General features: G+C 41.1%; 1 protein-coding gene across 2 annotated transcripts; it reads left to right on the top strand.

Moving 5' to 3' along the window:
• Positions 1-400: 400 nt before the first annotated feature.
• On the top strand, positions 401-17,028 carry LOC306894336 (NACHT, LRR and PYD domains-containing protein 3-like). Of its 2 annotated transcripts, none has more exons than XM_079456806.1 (14): positions 401-570; positions 1,905-1,979; positions 2,221-2,316; positions 2,404-2,461; positions 2,562-2,772; positions 2,862-4,623; positions 5,043-5,216; positions 7,256-7,429; positions 7,716-7,892; positions 9,116-9,289; positions 11,866-12,042; positions 14,579-14,752; positions 14,919-15,089; positions 15,330-17,028. In XM_079456806.1, the coding sequence occupies exons 2-14, from the start codon at positions 1,933-1,935 to the stop codon at positions 15,349-15,351; spliced, it is 3,417 nt and encodes a 1,138-aa protein (XP_079312932.1). In that variant the 5' UTR covers positions 401-570; positions 1,905-1,932; the 3' UTR covers positions 15,352-17,028. The 2 variants fall into 2 exon arrangements, with proteins under 2 accessions (XP_079312932.1, XP_079312933.1); XM_079456807.1 differs by having other exon boundaries at positions 1,838-1,979.
• The last annotated feature ends 3,644 nt before the right edge of the window (positions 17,029-20,672 follow it).

Raw genomic sequence — 20,672 nt, 5'->3', positions numbered from 1 at the left:
CAGACACTTTATCTAAACTTTTAAGAAGCTCGCACACATCCATCTGTAGGAAAACCTTTTTTTTTACTTTTCAGTGTTTGTCATGTTCTGAAAATAAATAGTTCACAGTAAAAACACAGTTAACTGTCTGGTATTCACTTTTTTTGTGGGAGCAAAAGTCTGCATTAAAATTGATATATGAAATAAATATCTATATTGACTGATTTGGAAAATGTTATTGTGATAATTTTATCCAGCCATGTCTACAACATACAGACCTATGAACTGATGAAATAAAACACAAGACAGTCACGTGTTGACGTGTATTTCTGCTTGACTGTTTGTGTTTCACTGCGTAGGCTGTGCGTCTGTCGGTTTGGATTTGTTGTGTCCTCAAGTGAACAGGTAAAACAGGTACAACAGTTTAAAGTGAAACTAAATCCGGAGACATTTGAGATCAGAACAGAGAAGTACGTGAGCAGAAAAAACATAAACTCTGTCAGTAAAATGTAAGAGAAATGAAAAGTGTCGAGTAAATGATCTAGTAGGTGATATCGTAGTGATGAAGTGAAGACCAACAGCTCTACACAGGTGAGAAGTGAACTGCTGAGCAATATTAGAAATAATAACATCCGGGTTTTATTTACGACACAAACCACAAGATAGTTTTGACATTCAGACTTGTATTGACTGTAAATCTGCATCACAGCTGCTGTAGTCATAGAAACATCACATTTTATTCTTTGTTTTGTGACGCGGTTCTTTCTTACTCAATGCCGTGTTTTATTATTGTGACTTGTTTTATTAAATAACGCGATTAACTCAAACACCTTGAAGACTGAAACGAGCGTCATCTTTTTCACAGCAAACTGTTGCTTTGTCAAATCTTGTTGAATTATTGAACTTTTATTAGATTAATGAAAACTTTTACAAACGAATTTGGTTGCATTTGTTATATTAATGGCTGTATTTCCATTGATCTGTGAAATAATAATACACATGCTGAGTCAGTCAAAGACGGACATTGTGTAACAATAATAAAAGAGAAAATTCAGATGACAGATAACAAACAGACCGTCAAGTTTCTTTCACATTATCTATATTGTTTAAGCTCCTGAAACAATTTCTGCTCGGTTACTGACATCCTTCCAAAAATCTTTCATCGTGTCATTTTTGGATGATCTATCACAGGGGTTTTCAACTGGTTCTGTGCCAGGGACCACCATTCTGACTAAGAAGTAATCGGTGGCCCACTATTGTGTGTGTGTGGGGGGGGTACTCCTTATCTGTTAGCAAAGCATACGATGGACCTGATAGGTGCAAAGCTAGCCTATCCTGTGTCAGTTTGAATCTCAACTCCTCTATATTATTTTAGATATTTTCATTAAATTTAGTACTCACACCAATGCGCAAATATTATGGAAATGTTTGAAAAAATAAATTATGGGAAAAAAGTGATTGTAATAGTGAAATTTGGTCGGCTGGAATGCATGTCACGGACCACATGCAATGCCGCCGCGGACCACCGGTTAAAACCCCTGATCTATCACTTTAAATGAGGCCTGGATGAGTCACAAAACACATGAGGTATCATGAATTGTTTTAAATTTGTGGTTTGGACTTTCTACTCAGTATCACAGCTGGTATTTTTTGCGCCTAAACTACACATGTATGAATTCTTTAACAACTTGATTTGACCCGTTCAGATGGCCTTATACAAACAAATCACAAACACTGACATCACTCACAACACATGACGAAATAAGCTTTAAATGCATCTGCTACGGCAGCACATCCAATCGTTGTGAAATAATGTTCTCAGTTTTCTCTCTGTGTCTTATATGTTCATGGACTCCAGACAGAAGCTTCACATACAAACACTGAGACTTGAAGAGTCAGTATGTGTGTGTTCACTTTCATTACAGCAATAACATCAACATCTGAACTGCTGTCATGAGCTCCACAAAGAGACAAACGCACACAAGCAAAATGGACAACAGGTGAGAGAGAGTTTGGTTTCTATTCAGCAGAATGAGTAAACATTCACGATCTTCCGATTTACACCAGATTCAATCATCACAAACAAATGTTCATTTCTACACGGACATTTGACTACTCAAAGCGATGGTGGAAGCGCTCGATGAGACTAGTCTTAGATTTATGTGTGACATTGACTTAATACAGAGAGTTTGTGTAGTTATTTATGAAACCGTGTTTATTGTTGTTGTGTTTGATTGATAGAGAATCCGCTGAACCCAGCGGTGTTTCCATGAAGAGTCATAACTCAATGGATGCTCCACTTATGTTCAGTTCAGGAGACTCTTGTGCAGATGTGAGGTGAGGACAGACATCCTCATTCATCCATGTGTTTACTGTTGTGTAGTACATAACTGATGTCAATACATATGTGATGTTTTATTACAGTAACCCAACAGATGAATCAAAGTCTTTCACAACGGAGCACATGGATTCTGTCTTCCAGGTAGAATTCTCTGTTTGTGTGTGTTTGTGAGTGTGTGCGTGCATGCTTTATAAAATTTTCTGCGCACATGAAAACATGAATAACTGTCTGTGTGTTTCAGGATCTTGAACAGAAAATGATCTCGCTGATGAAGGAAAAGCTGGAGAGCTTCAAGAGACTCCTAACACCAGATTACCCTGCTTGCTCTGAGAGAGAAGAGGAGGAGGAGGATGATGAAGATCATTTGAGAGTCAGAGAGATGTTTCTGAAGATCACACTGCACGTCCTAATGAAGATGAAGCAGACAGACCTCGCTGACAAACTTCAGAGCAGTAAGAGAGAAGTTATCAACTCATTCCTTGACTTTCTTTTCACATCTTTCATGCGTTCACATCCATTTCTCTTCCTTCACCCGACACAGAACTCGCACCTTTGTGTGTGAAAAAACACAAATCCAGCCTAAAGGAGAAATTCCAGAGAATGAATGAAGGAATATCACGTGAAGGACGCTCAACACTTGTGAATGAGATCTACACAGAGCTGTACATCACAGAGGGATGGAGTGAAGAGCTGAATCATGAACATGAGGTGAGACAGATTGAGAAAGCATCCAAGAGACACACAGAGATGCACGAGACACAAATCAAATGTAATGACATCTTTAAAGCCTTACCTGGACAAGACAAACACATCAGAAGTGTGCTGACTAAAGGAGTCGCTGGAATTGGAAAAACAGTCTCTGTGCAGAAGTTCATTCTGGACTGGGCTGAAGGAAAAGCAAATCAGGATCTTCACTTCATATTTCCACTGGCGTTCAGAGAGATGAATCTGATGAAGAAGGCAAATATCAGTCTGACGGATCTTCTTCATCAGTTCTTCACACAAACAACACGTCTCAAGACATCCAGAGACTTTGACGTCTACAAAGTGGCGTTTATCTTTGACGGTCTGGACGAGTGTCGTCTTCCTCTGGATTTCTCCAACAATCCCAGTTTGTTTGATGTGACAGAAAGAGCCTCAGTGGATGTGCTGCTGACAAACCTCATCAAGGGGAATCTGCTTCCTTCTGCTCTGATCTGGATCACCTCTCGACCAGCAGCAGTCAATCAGATTCCTCCTGAGTGTGTCCACCGGCTCACAGATGTACGAGGCTTCAATGACCCTCAGAAGGACGAGTATTTCAGCAAGAGAATCAATGATGAGAGTCTGGCCAACAGAATCATCACACACATGAAATCATCCAGGAGTCTGTACATCATGTGTCACATCCCAGTCTTCTGCTGGATTTCAGCCACTGTTCTCCAGAGAATGTTGAGTGAAGCAGAGAGTCCAGCACAGATCCCCAAGACTCTCACTCACATGTTCACACACTTCCTGATGTTTCAGATCAAACTGAAGAGTCAGAAGTATGATGGGAAATGTGAGGTAGATCTTCAGCAGTCTAGAAAGAGTCTTGAGTCTCTGGGAAAACTGGCTTTTCAACAGCTGGAGAAAGGGAACCTGATCTTCTATGAGGAGGATCTGAGAGAATGTGACATTGATGTCAGAGAAGCGTCAGTGTACTCAGGAGTTTGTACTCAGATCTTCAGAGAGGAGTTTGGACTGAACCTGGGGAAGGTCTACAGCTTTGTGCATCTGAGCGTTCAGGAGTTTTTCGCTGCTTTATTTGTGTTTCTTTCGTTTTCTGCACAAACATCCTCAGGACGATGGACTATGAGGGATTTACTGAAGAGTGAAGTGGACAAGGCCTTACAGAGTGAGAACGGACACCTGGACCTTTACCTCCGGTTCCTTCTGGGTCTCTCGCTGGAGTCCAATCAGACCATCTTACGAGATCTGATGACACAGACAGGAAGAAGCTCTGACAGTAAACAGGAAATAGTCGAGTACATTAAGATGAAGATCAGAGAGAATCTCTCTCCAGAGAAATCCATCAATCTGTTCCACTGTCTGAATGAACTCAATGATCACTCTCTAGTGGACGAGATACAAACTTACCTGAACAGAAGAGGTTTCAGGTGTCTCCGTGGAGTTGGTCTCTCTTCTGCTCAGTGGTCGGCTCTGGTGTTTGTGTTACTGAACTCAGATCAGGAGCTGGATGAGTTTATACTGAATAAATATGATCGATCGGATGAATGTCTTCTGAATCTCCTGCCAGTGGTCAAAGCGACCAGAAAAGCAGAGTGAGTCATTTAATCCTTCAACCAAATCATGCACATGAGTTTATAAACACTGTGTGTGTGTGTGTGTTTGTGTTTGATGTGTGAAAAGATGTATCAGTACAGATTCTTAAACTTCACATCATCTCTCCAATAAAACAAGTAGACACAAAGCGTTCAGAGTCGCTCATAGACTGAACTTTAAAGCCACAGCTTTATTCCTCTCAGATATCATATTCAGACATGAAAAGATCTGAATCACATTATTTCAATTGTCAATGAAAGATCTTATGTTATAGTTTTGAGTATTTATTCACAGACATTTTTTTTTCATCTTGATTCACAGCAGCTCATTATTCATTCTACATCCATTGACACTTGTTTTCTTTCTATCTGACTGTTTAACAGTTTAACTCACTGTTCTCTTGTTATTTCTCTCTCAGTCTGGAGAAGTGTAATCTGACAGAGAAAAGTTGTTCATCACTGGCGTCAGTTCTCACATCAAACTCCTCAAGTCTGACAGAACTGAACCTGAGTGACAATAATCTACAGGATTCAGGAGTGAAGCTGCTCTCTGATGGACTGATGAACACAAACTGTAAACTGAAGACATTACAGTAAGAAAATCCTTAAAGCAATAAGATGAAACGTTGATGATCTGCCTCTTTTTGTCTGACATTTTTCTCATGACAGTTTTGTTGTGTGTGCTTGGGTGACACAAGTGCATTTGAGTTGTAATTGTGTGCTTTCACACAAGCTCCTGTCTCTCAACATCACACCAGCACAGTTAACACACAAAAAGCAAGTATCGTCCACATCTCTCTGTCCTGACTTCACGTCATCTTAGTGTTTGACTCGACGTTAAATCTTTATTAAAACATCTCAATACAAACAAGACAACTCTCTCTTTACATTGTGAGGGAGTCTGATGTGTGTAGAGGGTCAGAAATGACACACAATTCATTTGAATGCCTTCAGATTCAAGATATAAATTGTCCCTGTATAACGTATTGTGTTTATATATTTAAAATATAATTAATTTAAACAATATCACATAAAGAAAAGTGTTGATCCTTAAGGATCAGTAAGATTTTTAAATTATTGTTCACACAACAGTTTGCATAGGCCCAATTTAAGTTAAAACATGAATCTTATAACATGTTTATTAATTTATTTATATGTATTAAGATTAAGATTGGTGTGAATGCGTTCATGTCTCTCCGTGCTTCATTAAAGGTGCCATTCCCAGTGGTGCCATTTTTCCACCATTAGTTAGCGTGTAATGTTGCTGTTAGAGCGTAAACAATATCTTCAAAACGATAACGTTCAAAGTTCAAAGCCAAGCGAGATATTGTCTTTAACAGAATTCACTTTTCAAGGACTACAGAGAACGGCTGGAATCGGACTACAGCCCTTTACTTCCCGGGTACATGATGTCACTATTCCGAGTTTATGAATAATCTCCGCCCACAGGAATATGCCAAGAAAGGGGCGGGCCTTCCTCAGAGAAGAGGAGGAGCCACTGGAGTAGTGTTTGCTTATCAGCGATTGTAAACATTTAACTGAGTTACGCGCTAAACTACTTTCACTTTCATCACAGTCCTACAGCTGGTTATAAGAATTCAGCGACACACATTGTGATCAAATAACAGCTTCCATGACTTTAACATCGGCTGTGAAAGCTGTTCTGTGTAACACATGGATATTCTGTATGTGTCTCTAAAACAATTCTATGAAACGTAATTTGAAGTTCTGCCTCGCCATAGTAGGAAAAATATCACGATCTCTAAACAAAGATTGACGTTTGCACTTCGATTGATCCGCATGTTTTTAACTGAAAGTGTTGACGCCATTTTTACTATTTATTGCTAAAAGCCAAACTTCATAAATACACATGCACTGAGAGGGGGACCGACCAATCACAACAGCCTGAGAAGAGGAAACTCGCTGATATGGTGTGGGTGGGACATCTCCAGACACAAGCTTTAAGCGGGGAACCAATTACGACAGACTGCGTCAGCTCTACCAATCAGAGCGTTTCGGAAGGAGGCACTTTATAGAAACCAGAAGAAATCCAGTCATTTTGTGAAAGAGGGACGGAGGTGAACAATAGACTTGAAATATGTGAAATATAAAGCCCTTTTTGAAACTAGAAACAAATAACATCATAAAAGCTTCAAAAACAGCAAAATAATGGTTTGTGTTAATACATCTAAATGTGACTTCAGAGAAATACTCACCATATGTGCAAACTATTCTTAAACAAATGAAATTAGAAACAGTACAACAATATGCAGATTTGGTTCTAGTTCTAACTGTTATAAACCATGACTGTCAATAAAATAAAACAGCTGTGATGAATCTGATCATTTACGAACAGTCTTTAGAAAACGGATTGAAACAATCATCTTCCGTAAATGTGTACACCCAGAATCCTCTGGTGTCTCCTGGAGGCCAGTGTGAAAGCGGCTGATCCAGAGTCAGTCATAAAGTCTGATCTAATGTGTGTTTCCAGCAGATAGCTGTGACAGTATGACTGACTAATCTCATGTCATGTCATTCTACATCCATGGACACTTGTTTTCTTTCTATCTGAATGTGATTGACACTAAAAGTTGTAGTTTAACTCACTGTTCTCTTGTTATTTCTCTCTCAGTCTGGAGAAGTGTAATCTGAAAGAGAAAAGTTGTTCATCACTGGCGTCAGTTCTTGCATCAAACTCCTCAAATCTGACAGAACTGAACCTGAGTCTCAATAATCTGAAGGATTCAGGAGTGAAGCTGCTCGCTGATGGATTGAAGAATACAAACTGTAAACTGAAGACATTACTGTAAGAAAATCCTTAAAACAATAAAATGAAACGTGTGTGTTTGTGTGATGTGAATGTTTGTAAAAGTTGATGAGAATCATGTTGATCTGATGTTGTTCATCATAGTGTAAGAGACTCAAGAGTGACTGTCAGTCAATGACTCTCTGATGATGAAGATTCTAGACACCAATCTCAATCTTTCTCTCTCTCTCTGTTTCTCTTTCTTTGACTGTATATGTTCTTATGATAATAGTCACACACACATCTCATTATAATTATAAGTCAACAGTTTTTCTTCTCTTTTTAGACTGATGAGCTGCAGTATTGGAGATGAAGGTTTTGCTGCTCTGACTTCAGCTCTGAGATCAAACCCAAACTCACATATGACACAACTGGATCTGAGATATAATAATCCAGGAGATTCAGGAGTCGAGAAGTTCTCTGATCTACTGAAGGATCCAAACTGTAAACTACAGAAACTGGAGTGAGTGACATTATTATCATATGGTGTTTTATCAACAAGGTTCGGGAGAAGCCCGTGCAGATAACTAACTCGGCTGGCTTTCGATAAGCATTCATCCCGTCAGCCCTTTAAATAGTCAACCCACCTTACCTCCATTCTCTCGAATGTCTCGCAACATCCCTCCTCCACCCCGACTCCACACCGCTAGCTTCAGCACGGGGGGTTTAATCTTGGTTTGGGCACGATTCGAGTCAAGGGACGGGTGCTCCAAGTTCAGGGAGAATCACAGAGCTCAGAGGCTTCTCCCTGGGACATCAAGTCAAATACGCTAACTATCCGTCCCACTTTATTATCTTTGAGGCGAACTCGTGAATTATTTAATAGATAATTAACAAGATGATATCAATGACTGACGAATGAAAAATTTAAAGAAAAACAAATGAAAGAATAAAAGACTATTTTGCTAACAATTTTTGTGATATGACCAAAATCTTATCTTTATTATACTTTTTAATACCTGTTGAAGCCATTTTTGTTGTAATTATATATTTGTCCACTGGGTTGCACTCTGGTATGGATTCCCAGAGTATATCAGGGGCTGTGTCCGAAATAGCCCCCTTTACCCTAATATAGTGCACTATTTGAAGGAACATCCATTTTAAGTGGTGTCCGAATTCATAGTGGACATTATTGAGTGCACTCATTCAATCCCCTCATGCATCATAATAACTGAATCATGTGAAAATGAAACGCTTCTTCTTTACCCTATGAATGAAATCTACACAGAATAAAGATCAGGAGCAGTGATATTTTTTCTCTTTGACTTTAGTTGTTTTATTGATGATAAAGACAGCAACGGGTTTATGAGCTACTGTCCCTTTAATCTCTCATCAAAACACACGCAAGCAAAGCAGCTGTACACAAAAAGGTAAAAAGTAAAGTAAAACACTTGTTAGCCAACCATAGAATAAATAGATATAACCTTAAAAAGTAGTTGTATAACTTAAACTGGAAAGCCTTCCACCATATCTCGTGAGACCAGAGCAAAAAGTCCCATGGTATATTAAGAACGTGATGCATGATGGGATACATTGACAAATTTTTTAAGACATTGGACAGACTTGCGATCATACTTCCTGTCGCGTGCACATGCTCTCAAGTGGCCAAGACCGCAAGTGGGGGTATTTGGACGCAGCCTAAAAGTTGTAGTTTAACTCACTGTTCTCTTGTTATTTCTCTCTCAGTCTGGAGAAGTGTAATCTGAAAGAGAAAAGTTGTTCATCACTGGCGTCAGTTCTCACATCAAACTCCTCAAATCTGACAGAACTGAACCTGAGTCACAATAATCTGCAGGATTCAGGAGTGAAGCTGCTCTCTGATGGATTGAAGAATACAAACTGTAAACTGAAGACATTACTGTAAGAAAATCCTTAAAGCAATAAGATGAATCGTGTGTGTTTGTATCATATCAATGTTTGTAAAAGTTGATGATAATCATGTTGATCTGATGTTGTTCATCATAGTGTAAGTGTCACGGGACAGGTAGAGAGAACCCAAGCGCAGGCAGCAATACGGGGTAAAAGAGTTTAATACTAAATAAAACTGCAAATTACAAATAATACACCCACAATGGGGGGAAAACAGAAAGTAACGACTTCAAACTACAAGGGAACATGAACACAAGCCAAGGAACAGGTACACGCAAGGAAACATTTACAACGAACGAGCAACAAGACAATAAACAAGAGGGTATATATATAGGGAGACTAACAAAGGAGATAACGATGGGCAGGTGTGGGTAATGAGACACAGGAGGAAAGCTATACTAGAAACGAGAGGGGCGGGGCCAAATGACGAGACAGGAGAGAACGCATATTATGTCCTGATTGACAATAATATGTTTCTCTCCACATAAAACACGTGGGTCCGTCATGATTCTGCCTCTAGACCAGAAAACCAAGACAAGAGAAGGCAGAATCATGACAGAATCCCCCCCCTTAATGAACGACTCCTGGCGTTCACCAAGGGAGCAACTAACAAGACAAGACAGACTGGGTAACAGACATAAACCAACAGAACATAGCAAACATGACTAGGGGCATACAAGAAATAATAACAGAAGGGTTGGGGTGAGACAATAAAAATAACAAACAAGGGAGGGGGGGTGGAGGCAAAGAGTGCCTAGGGGGCAGTCCAAAAGGGCATGGATTGGGTGGAACAGTCTTAGGGGGAGTCATAGAGGCTCTAGGAGTCCCCTGCTGTGACACCAGCTGAAAGGCCTGCTGAAAGACCTGCTGGAAGGCCGGCTGGAAGGCCGGGTGGAAGGCCGGCTGAGACACCGGCTGGAAGGCCGGTTGGAAGGCCGGCTGAGACACCGGCTGGAAGGCCGGTTGGAAGGCCGGCTGAGACACCGGCTGGAAGGCCGGTTGGAAGGCCGGCTGAGACACCGGCTGGAAGGCCGGCTGGAAGGCCGGCTGAGACACCGGCTGGAAGACCGGCTGGAAGGCCGGTTGGAAGGCCGGTTGGAAGGCCGGTTGGAAGGCCGGTTGGAAGGCCGGCTGAGACACCGGCTGGAAGGCCGGTTGGAAGGCCGGCTGAGACACCGGCTGGAAGCCCACCGGGACCACCGGACTTGACGGGACCACCGGGACCACCGGACTTGACGGGACCACCGGACTTGACGGGACCACCGGGATCGACGGGACCACCGGGATCGACGGGACCACCGGGCTCGACGGGACCACCCTTCGAGCCGCCCTCCGAGCCGCCCTCCGTTGACTCTTCTTCAGCCGAGCCCCCCGCCTGGAGGCCGGCTGCAGGAATGAAGAGAATGGGATGAGCGGCTCGGGATTGGAGGTCTCAAACGAGGACCCCCAGGATTCCCGTCTCCCTCGCTTGCCAGTGAGACTGGGCGGTTGTGGAGAGGCTGCAGAGGTTGGGGAGTGGTGCGTGGCGATGCCCACATTCCAGATCTGCAGAGGACCACTCTCTGGTATCGCAACCAGCGGAGATGAGTCAAAGGAGTTCGATGAGGTCGTGGACCACGAACGACCTGTGGCGGCATCCCACACAGCGTCGAAGTCCAACGGCCTCATCGCCCTCATCTCCGATCGAGAGAGTGGCTCTCTGAGACCGGTGTTAAACAGCACCGCCAGCTCCTCCTCCCCGAAGACGCCCTGTCCTGCGATGTCCAGGAACCTCTCCACATAATCATCCACAGTCTCACTTCCCTGGCGAAGGCTGCAGAGGCGGCGGGCCAAGCTAGACCGGCCAGTGTCCATGCTGCTGCTGGGTTCTGTTTTGGCTCGTTCGTTCTGTCACGGGACAGGTAGAGAGAACCCAAGCGCAGGCAGCAATACGGGGTAAAAGAGTTTAATACTAAATAAAACTGCAAATTACAAATAATACACCCACAATGGGGGGAAAACTGAACGGAGGCACAATACAAAAACAGAAAGTAACGACTTCAAACTACAAGGGAACATGAACACAAGCCAAGGAACAGGTACACGCAAGGAAACATTTACAAGGAACGAGCAACAAGACAATAAACAAGAGGGTATATATATAGGGAGACTAACAAAGGAGATAACGATGGGCAGGTGTGGGTAATGAGACACAGGAGGAAAGCTATACTAGAAACGAGAGGGGCGGGGCCAAATGACGAGACAGGAGAGAACGCATATTATGTCCTGATTGACAATAATATGTTTCTCTCCACATAAAACACGTGGGTCCGTCATGATTCTGCCTCTAGACCAGAAAACCAAGACAAGAGAAGGCAGAATCATGACAGTAAGAGACTCAAGAGTGAATGTCAGTCAATGACTCTCTGATGATGAAGATTCTAGACACCAATCTCAATCTTTCTCTCTCTCTCTATTTCTCTTTCTTTGACTGTATATGTTCTGATGATAATAGTCACAAACACATCTCATTGTAATTCATGACTTGATTTGCTGTAAGTGTCAAGAGTTTTTTCTTCTCTCTGTAGTCTGTGGAGCTGCAATATTGGAGATGAAGGTTTTGCTTCTCTGGCTTCAGCTCTAAAATCAAACCCAAACTCACACCTGACACAACTGGATCTGAGATATAATATTCCAGGAGATTCAGGAGTCGAGAAGTTCTCTGATCTACTGAAGGATCCAAACTGTAAACTACAGAAACTGGAGTGAGTGACATTATTATCATATTATTTATTAGATCATTATTAAGATGATATCAATAATTGATAAATGAAATGAAAAAACAAATGAAAGAATTACAGACTATATTGCCAACGATTTTTGTCATCATCGCGAGTGGTGAGACATGGACAGAGGACCCAGGTGCGGACAGTGGGTAAGGGGTTAACACACTTTGATAAATACATACAAAACAAAGACACGTGTTGGTAACATAACAAAACATGACATGACATGGACACAGGAACATGGAATAACTAAACTAAAATTAACTTTGCTCTACACCCTCTACAGGGTGCTGGAGGGTTCATGGGAGTTTGCTCAACCAATCCACATGTGTTTTGTGGATTTGGAGAAGGCATTCGACTGTGTCCCTCGTGGCATCCTGTGGAGGGTGCTTCGGGAGTATGGGGTCTGTGGTCCTTTACTAAGGGCTGTCAGGTCCCTGTACGACCGAAGCAGGATCTTGGTTCGCATTGCCGGCAGTAAGTCGGACTTGTTCCCAGTGCATGTCGGACTCCGGCAGGGCTGCCCTTTGTCACCGGTTCTGTTCATAATTTTTATGGACAGAATTTCTAGGCGCAGCCAGGGGCCGGAGGGTGTCAGGTTTGGGGACCACACGATCTCGTCTCTGCTATTTGCGGATGATGTTGTCGTGTTGGCCCCTTCAAACCAGGACCTTCAGCATGCACTGGGACGGTTTACAGCAGAGTGTGAAGCGGCTGGCATGAAAATCAGTACCTCCAAATCCGAGGCCATGGTCCTCAGTCGGAAAAGGGTGGCTTGTCCACTTCAGGTTGGTGGAGAGTTCCTTCCTCAAGTGGAGGAGTTTAAGTATCTCGGGGTCTTGTTCACGAGTGAGGGAAGGATGGAACGGGAGATTGACAGACGGATCGGTGCAGCTTCTGCAGTAATGCGGTCGATGTACCGGTCCGTCGTGGTGAAGAAAGAGCTGAGCCGCAAGGCGAAGCTCTCAATTTACCGGTCAATCTACGTTCCTACTCTGACCTATGGTCATGAGCTTTGGGTCATGACCGAAAGGACAAGATCCCGGATACAGGCGGCTGAAATGAGCTTCCTCCGCAGGGTGGCTGGGCGATCCCTTAGAGATAGGGTGAGAAGCTCGGTCACCCGGGAGGAGCTCGGAGTAGAGCCGCTGCTCCTCCACATCGAGAGGGGTCAGCTGAGGTGGCTTGGGCATCTGTTACGGATGCCTACTGGACGCCTTCCCCGGAAGGTGTTCAGAGCCCGTCCGACCGGGAGGAGACCCCGGGGAAGACCTAGGACATGCTGGTGGGACTATGTCTCCCGGCTGGCCTGGGAACGCCTCGGTGTCCCCCCGGAAGAGCTAGAGGAAGTGTCTAGGGTGAGGGATGTCTGGGCATCTCTGCTTAGACTGCTGCCCCCGCGACCCGTCCCCGGATAAGCGGTAGAAAATGGATGGATGGATGGAAAATTAACTTTGAACACAACCTACACTAAACTAACAAGACAGGAACTCACCCAACAACCAAAATGATCCAGCACAAGACAGAAGACACAAGGGCATTAAATAAGGGACCAAATCAAGAGGGGAACAGGTGAAGGGCATTAATCAATAATGAGGTAACGAGGCTATGTCGAAAGAATGGAGTATAAACTTGAGAACCTATAATCTCTGACTTAAATTTGAAAAGGACAATGAACATGGCCAATGGCGTCAGCATGCCAGTCTCCGCACCGTACATGGGACTATAAAAAGAAGATGGCGTGCTCCATTCATTATCCTTTTGTTCTTCGGAACTGGCGAGGCGCTTTAATGCCAAGCTACTTCATCTCTGACTCTGAGAAAACTGCTGGACTTACGTGTCGGTGGATGCCCCCCCCCCCGTCTGCAATGGCTTATCACCTGCCTGGAGTTGTTGGCTGCTTGGCTTGCCTTGAAGAGGTTCCAGACTCTCAATTATGACGAGCATGTGCTGGTCCGATGCTAAATAGGCCTGCCTCCTGTGGTCTCTAACGCTAGGGCCCCTGCCACTAGGCCTTTGTATGCCCTCAAGTGGCACCTCTTCTCGTCTTGATCTTCTTCTTGAGGAGAAGACCCTCAGAGATGTGCGATCTAGGTCTTGCTGTCCTTCTTCCAGGAGAGGCTTGAAGAAAATCTCTCACCTTCCACAATGAAAGTGTGTGCCGCTCACCAAGATTAAGTCAGAGGTAAGTCTCTCGGATAGCATAACCTGGTCATCAGGTTCCTCAGGGAAGCTAGGAGGCTGAATCCATCTCCCCACACTCTGTACCCTCTTGGGACCTCAATGTGGTCCTCGAGGGCCTCCAGAGAACTACGTTTGAGCCCCTGGGAGAGGCCGCTCTGTCTCATGTCATGATCAAGATGACTCTCCCTCTGTAGGTTAGCCCTTGTACCTGTGCTAGTGCTCCATATGTGGTGAGTCCCCCGTCTTGGGTAGACTGTGATCTGATATCTGACTGTGAGTGACACTAAAAGTTGTAGTTTAACTCACTGTTCTCTTGTTATTTCTCTCTCAGTCTGATGAGCTGTAATCTGACAGAGAAAAGTTGTTCATCACTGGCGTCAGTTCTCACATCAAACTCCTCAAGTCTGACAGAACTGAACCTGAGTTACAATAATCTACAGGATTCAGGAGTGAAGCTGCTCGCTGATGGACTGATGAACACAAACTGTAAACTGAAGACATTACAGTAAGAAAATCCTTAAAACAATAAGATGAATCGTGTGTGTTTGTATCATATCAATGTTTGTAAAAGTTGATGATAATCATGTTGATCTGATGTTGTTCATCATAGTGTAAGAGACTCAAGAGTGACTTGATTTGTCAGATGTCAGGAGTTTTTCTTCTCTCTTCAGTTTGTATAAATGCAGTATTGGAGATGAAGGTTTTGCTGCTCTGGCTTCAGCTCTGAGATCAAACTCACACCTGACACAACTGGATCTGACCTTTAATCATCCAGGAGATTCAGGAGTGAAGATGATCTCTGATCTACTGAACGATCCAGAATGTAAACTACAGAAACTACAGTGAGTTCTTCATTTTGGGTTTGAGTTATAATTGTGTTTTTAAATTCATCATCATTTTTGATCATGTAATTGTTTGACATTTCTAGTTCTCATGTCACTTTGCATTAAAGCGCCTGCTAAATGAATACATGTAATTGTATAATGGTGAAAGTGATGGAAGATGATAAATATAAACATCATTCTGACTGTTCAGTCTGTTGAAAACGACTGAATCTGATGTTTCTCTTCAATGTTTTACAGTTTAAAGTCTCGACTGTATTAATCATCTACAACAGCTGCAAATGACAAAACGAACAACAGTCTTCAGTCATAAACAACAAGATGCATTCAGAATAACAATAATTATTTTACATCAACTTTATATTGACATGCATTGTTGCTCATTTTTCCGGTCTTTTGCAATATAATGCTTTCAGTATTGACAATAAATGAATATTATGAAGTGTGATCACTGATATTGTGTTGATACTAATATTGTAAACAATCCAGTGAAAGTAAACATGATATTAAAGATGATTATTTATATTGTAATACTGCAAATTAACTATCGGCAGCTTCTGTTGACAATCCAACATAGTATTAAAAGATCAATATAAATCAATGGACCAGTAACGTCATTTTTTAATCTATCATAATTCACTTCATGCCTCAAAGTCTCTTTTTTAATACATTTTCTTTCTGTAAGGTGATAATGTCAATAATTGATATATATACTAGTGTGGTGAGCAGGGCGGGACGAGAGCCGTGAGGGAAAGGCGCGAGGCCGGTCACGTGAGCAGGTGGTGAGGTGTCGTGATGCCGCTCGACCCCAGGGAGGCTGCGGAATCTGAATGCACCCTCTGTGTCCAGCAAGTGCCTAGGGCTTACGGGCAAGTCCCCAGCCTTAAAACACTAAACGTGGTGTTGGGCCTATTTATCGGATTCCGGGGATCATGGATCAGTTTGAGTATATTAAAATGCTCAGAGGTCATGTTGCGTTAAGACGAAGAGGAAATGCCCTTGAAATTAGTGTTTCAACAATGACCCCAGACACACCAGTAAGCGAGCAGCATCTTGGTTCCAGACCAACAAGATTAACTTTATGAAGTGGCCACCCCAATCGCCAGACCTTAATCCAATAGAAAACTTGTGGGGTGACATCAAAACGCTGTTTCTGAGGCAAAACCAAGAAGTGCAGAGGAATTGTGGTCTATAGTGCAATCGTCCTGGGCTGGAATACCTGTTCACAGGTGCTGGAAGTTGGTCGACTCCATGCAAAACAGATGTGAAGCAGTTCTCAGAAACCTAAATACAAGTTCATTGATTCACAAGAACGCTAAATGTTCAAGCATTTTTTTATTTTATACAGTAAATGTTTGACTTTGTAAAGAAAAATGAAGTCACTGCTATTATTTTGAACAGCCTAACTTTTTCTTCACTTTCTGTAGAGTAATAACACATTTGATATAAGGATTTTGAGATTTACTCACACTGCTATTATTTTATCCGTGAAGACTGCTCATGTTATCTACCCTTTCCCTGTTTATATTATACAATGAAATGCCGTACTGACTGCAGCTGGTTGCCTTGTTCATTTTATCCTCATTTTTGTATGGTGAATTTGCTTCCAATCGTTGATTATTTATTGAAAAATTACTTGTGCATTTTTATGTGAATGTCTTAACATAATTTAACATTGTGATGTACTGAGGATCATATAAGCACCGGAAACATATGAATGCGTTAAACAGTCAAATTGAAGACACAAAACATATAATTTATGCTCTTTCTAACACAAAATGTTATTATAGATGTATTCAACTTTGTAATCAGTGCATAAAACGTGTTGGTCTTTGCTGCAAATACAGCTGCTTCCACTGTCTGTGCCACTTAAACCCATTCAAACAGACTGAGTGGTTGGAACTATTGAGAGATCCATTTTATAAAATAAATGTTTGCTAAGAAAAACATTTTTATTTACAGTTAAGTGGTTCAGAATACCTGATATGGTTTTGGACTGTGAAGTGTTTTGAGTTATTATATATAAATCATTTGGGAATCCGATTTACACCGACTTATAATAGCTTACATTTTTTATATAAAACGTCAAATTTAAGGAAGCTAAAGTGTACAGCAAAGGCACCTGTTTGCAAAGCAACCCTTTGTCATAGTTGGCTCAAAAGGCTATTTACAAGTCTAATAGAGAGTTATGCACAGTATGCGTGACAGATTATGATAAGCACCCATTGTACATTTGATGATTTATGCAATGAACTACTGCTAAGCTGTTTTTTGTGCGTGAATTTGGCTATGCGTGCGAGTATTAAATGTTTTGGATGAATAATTTTTTAAAAGACTAATCAGTCAGGAAAATGGACTCTCACAATGCTCATAAACTTAAGAATCTGTGTTTGCAAGAGTAAATTGGGGGCTTCATCACTTGATTCCTAGCATCGTAATTCATCACAATAATTGTTTATCTTTTTTCAGTTACACTTAGTCTGGAACGTATCTTTGGTTTTCATATTTATTTATATTACATGATATGGGTGGTGTAATGTTGCATAACTTCTTGAAGCATCCTGAAGTCATGTTAAAGTGTTGCGTTAACACACAGCTAATAAACCCCCAGTTAAGATGACTTCTATTGATAATACACTTAAACATTACAAAGGGGTTTTTATTAACTTAGGTTAAGCAGACACTCGTTTTTATCACTTCAGGAAAAAATGAAGTAACGTCATGCTGACCAAATGATGACTAAGTGGTCACCCCTTATACTGTGATGAAGATGAAGCCTACTAGAAATTCTGTATTTCCTTACACACCACAATTTAGGATTTGTGACTGTCATCAGGTATTTACATAAACTGCTTGCATATCTCTGTCAAGGAGGGTGATCTCGAAAGGAAAATCAATACCAGCAAGATGATGGTGATAGAATAATCTCTCTTTAATAATCTCCAAAAATACCATATAGGAAAAATGACAGAGGTAGTCAAAAGTGCCCCAGAACTGTATGCTGTCCTTCATTCTTAAAAATATCTTCTTTTGTGTTCAACAGAACCAAATTTAATAAAGTAATTTTTAGTCAATGGGGTCCGAGAACTGCACGGTTATAAGCATTCTTCCAAATATCTTGATCACCAGAACAAAGACATGTATACAGATTTAGAAGGTGACTCGAAGGTGAGTAAATGATCAATATTTTGGGGTGAACTATCCCTTTAAGAGAAATGGGAGGCTGATGTGAGAATTGTGGGTCCACTTATTCAGTTACAGTTACATTACATGTATTCATTTATTTATTTATTCAGTTGTCTTTTATTGCGATATGCAGCAGTAGACATTTCCCACTAATGCACTATGCTTCCATTATTATCCCTGTTCCTTGATATTGGTCACAAAATGAGACTCAACAAAATCATATCTAAAATGTTTTCAACAAACATAAATCCCAAATAATGACAACTCCTTAAGCTATCCGTGTTAATCCATAAACCTTTACTCAAGTAACTTTTACTCAAAAGTCACTGACTGCAGCTGTAATGTGTCTGAGCATAACTGACCCTCCCATCTGAGACTTTGGTTTCTCCCAAAGTTTTATTCTCTGTACAATGAAACAATTCAACATTGTAAAAAGCGCGATATAAAAAATCTTAACTTGACCTGACGTTACTTTGCTGATTCACTGTAAACAACCAAACAATCCCTTACAAACCATTTAATGCAGTGAGACTGGAATAATGTTTTTTAAAACACAGGTTTTCTCATTAAGGTTTGGGTCAGTCGATCAAATCACACAAAGGTGGCCAAATTTTATGCAGATACAGTATATTGTTATTCAATAAGTTAATTGTTTTTGTAAAAGTCAGATACCTTGATCTGCTAAATAATTTCAGCATTACATGCGTGACTGTTGTGCAGCGTAAATAGGAAAAAACCAACAGTGATATCACTGTACCAACACTCATTTCAAGGCCTTTTTGTTGAATTTAAATGACAATTATTCCTAAGTCTATATCATTATTCCTGACTTATATTTCAGCAGATCATTAACATGCTTTGGGCATTGGAAGTTCATTTGCTTTGACATTTGTTTTCTTAGTTCTGTATGTTTGAGGATAACATAACTCATTCATTCATGTGCACGCAGACAGTTTTCTGTACTGTATTAGAACAATAGCAGCAGGAGGAGCGTGTTGCCCACAAACAGTATAAATACAAGCAAAGGACATTGAAGCGTTTCAATCTTCATCCTCGAGCAGATTTCACAGAACTGACGGCCATGTACCTGCACCACCTCATTTTGTCTTTTGCATCGGTCTGTAAGTGTCATTTTAAAATATAATAGTAATTCATGTTCTGTATTTTTACAGTTGAGTTTCCAGATAAAAACGTATTTCATTGAAACTAACACTTCAAATGAACCCTGTATTTATAAGTAATTTAGCAGTCGCTTTGGATAAAATGAAGGGAGGCATAACGCTTTATTAAATATGTTTTATTGTCTCCTAAATAATGTTTCTCATGTGTTGTGTCAAACTTTAAGACTATGATGATTTGTAGCACAAGATGAACAGTTACCATATACCGTAGTTATTATGTTTTTTAAGCATTGCATAATATCTTAAACAGAAATACAGCAAGGTTGTATCATTAACCTGGCATTATTTATTAAACCAAATACTTTCTTACAACACTGTGTTCACATCAGACATAATGCACGATATTAAAAAAAGGTTTCTAATGTAAAACCTAGTGTCGCTCATCTCAATGCGCCATTGCGGCTGGTGTGGACAACAAATTCGGATCATTTCTTTTTTGTATGAAAACTAGACTAAACATTTGAAGGCACTGTGCTTCTCAAGTAAATGTATATTCATTTAAGAATGTTCTGGCATTACTAGAAAACAACATATAAATAATACGTTTTTGTAAGAATTTTTTGTTGTCACAATGGGACAGACAGGCAGGCAGGCAATGAAAGGGCAGATGTGCAGTTAAGACTTATTAGTAAAATCATAAGGTGAGTGAACCAAGGACCAGCAGCCAACTGAGGTAAACGGAACAGGAATCAACACGACAATCCACGGCACAAATAAAGACGGACGTTTACTACATTGACTGACAAAGCAACGAGACGCAAGGAGGGCTATATACTGTATACTGGAGAGAAACCAGTAAAGTAATGATAAAGCATACAGTATTAGCACACTTGGAGGTAGGTATATAAGTGGATATATTAACAAATAAGGAAACAAATGTGCAGGGAAACAAGGTGAAATCAAGCGAATGGGTTGGTAAGAGGAGTTCATCATGTGTTGCAATGAACTTTTGTTATGTTTTTGCCTGAAAGTGGTACAAAGTAAGTTTTATTAAAGGTTTTATTTATGTATTGATTTAGTGTTGCTTTAAGGACATACTGATCTGTCTTTTATAATGTAAAGTGTCATTTCTGCAGGGTTGGTGTCTGCTGACTCGTGCAACTCAACTACAGACAGTGCTAGAGCTTATGTTGCACTATTTAAAGACCTTGACTTGTCCAATAACCCCAACCTGACAAAGAACAGGCCGCCCATTAATGACTATACCCCTTATATC

This window comes from Barbatula barbatula (assembly GCF_947034865.1).
Source record: "Barbatula barbatula genome assembly, chromosome: 1".
NCBI lineage: Eukaryota > Metazoa > Chordata > Actinopteri > Cypriniformes > Nemacheilidae > Barbatula > Barbatula barbatula.
The sequence above is the reverse complement of the archived record's forward strand: the minus strand, read 5'-3'. Positions and strand labels throughout refer to the sequence as shown.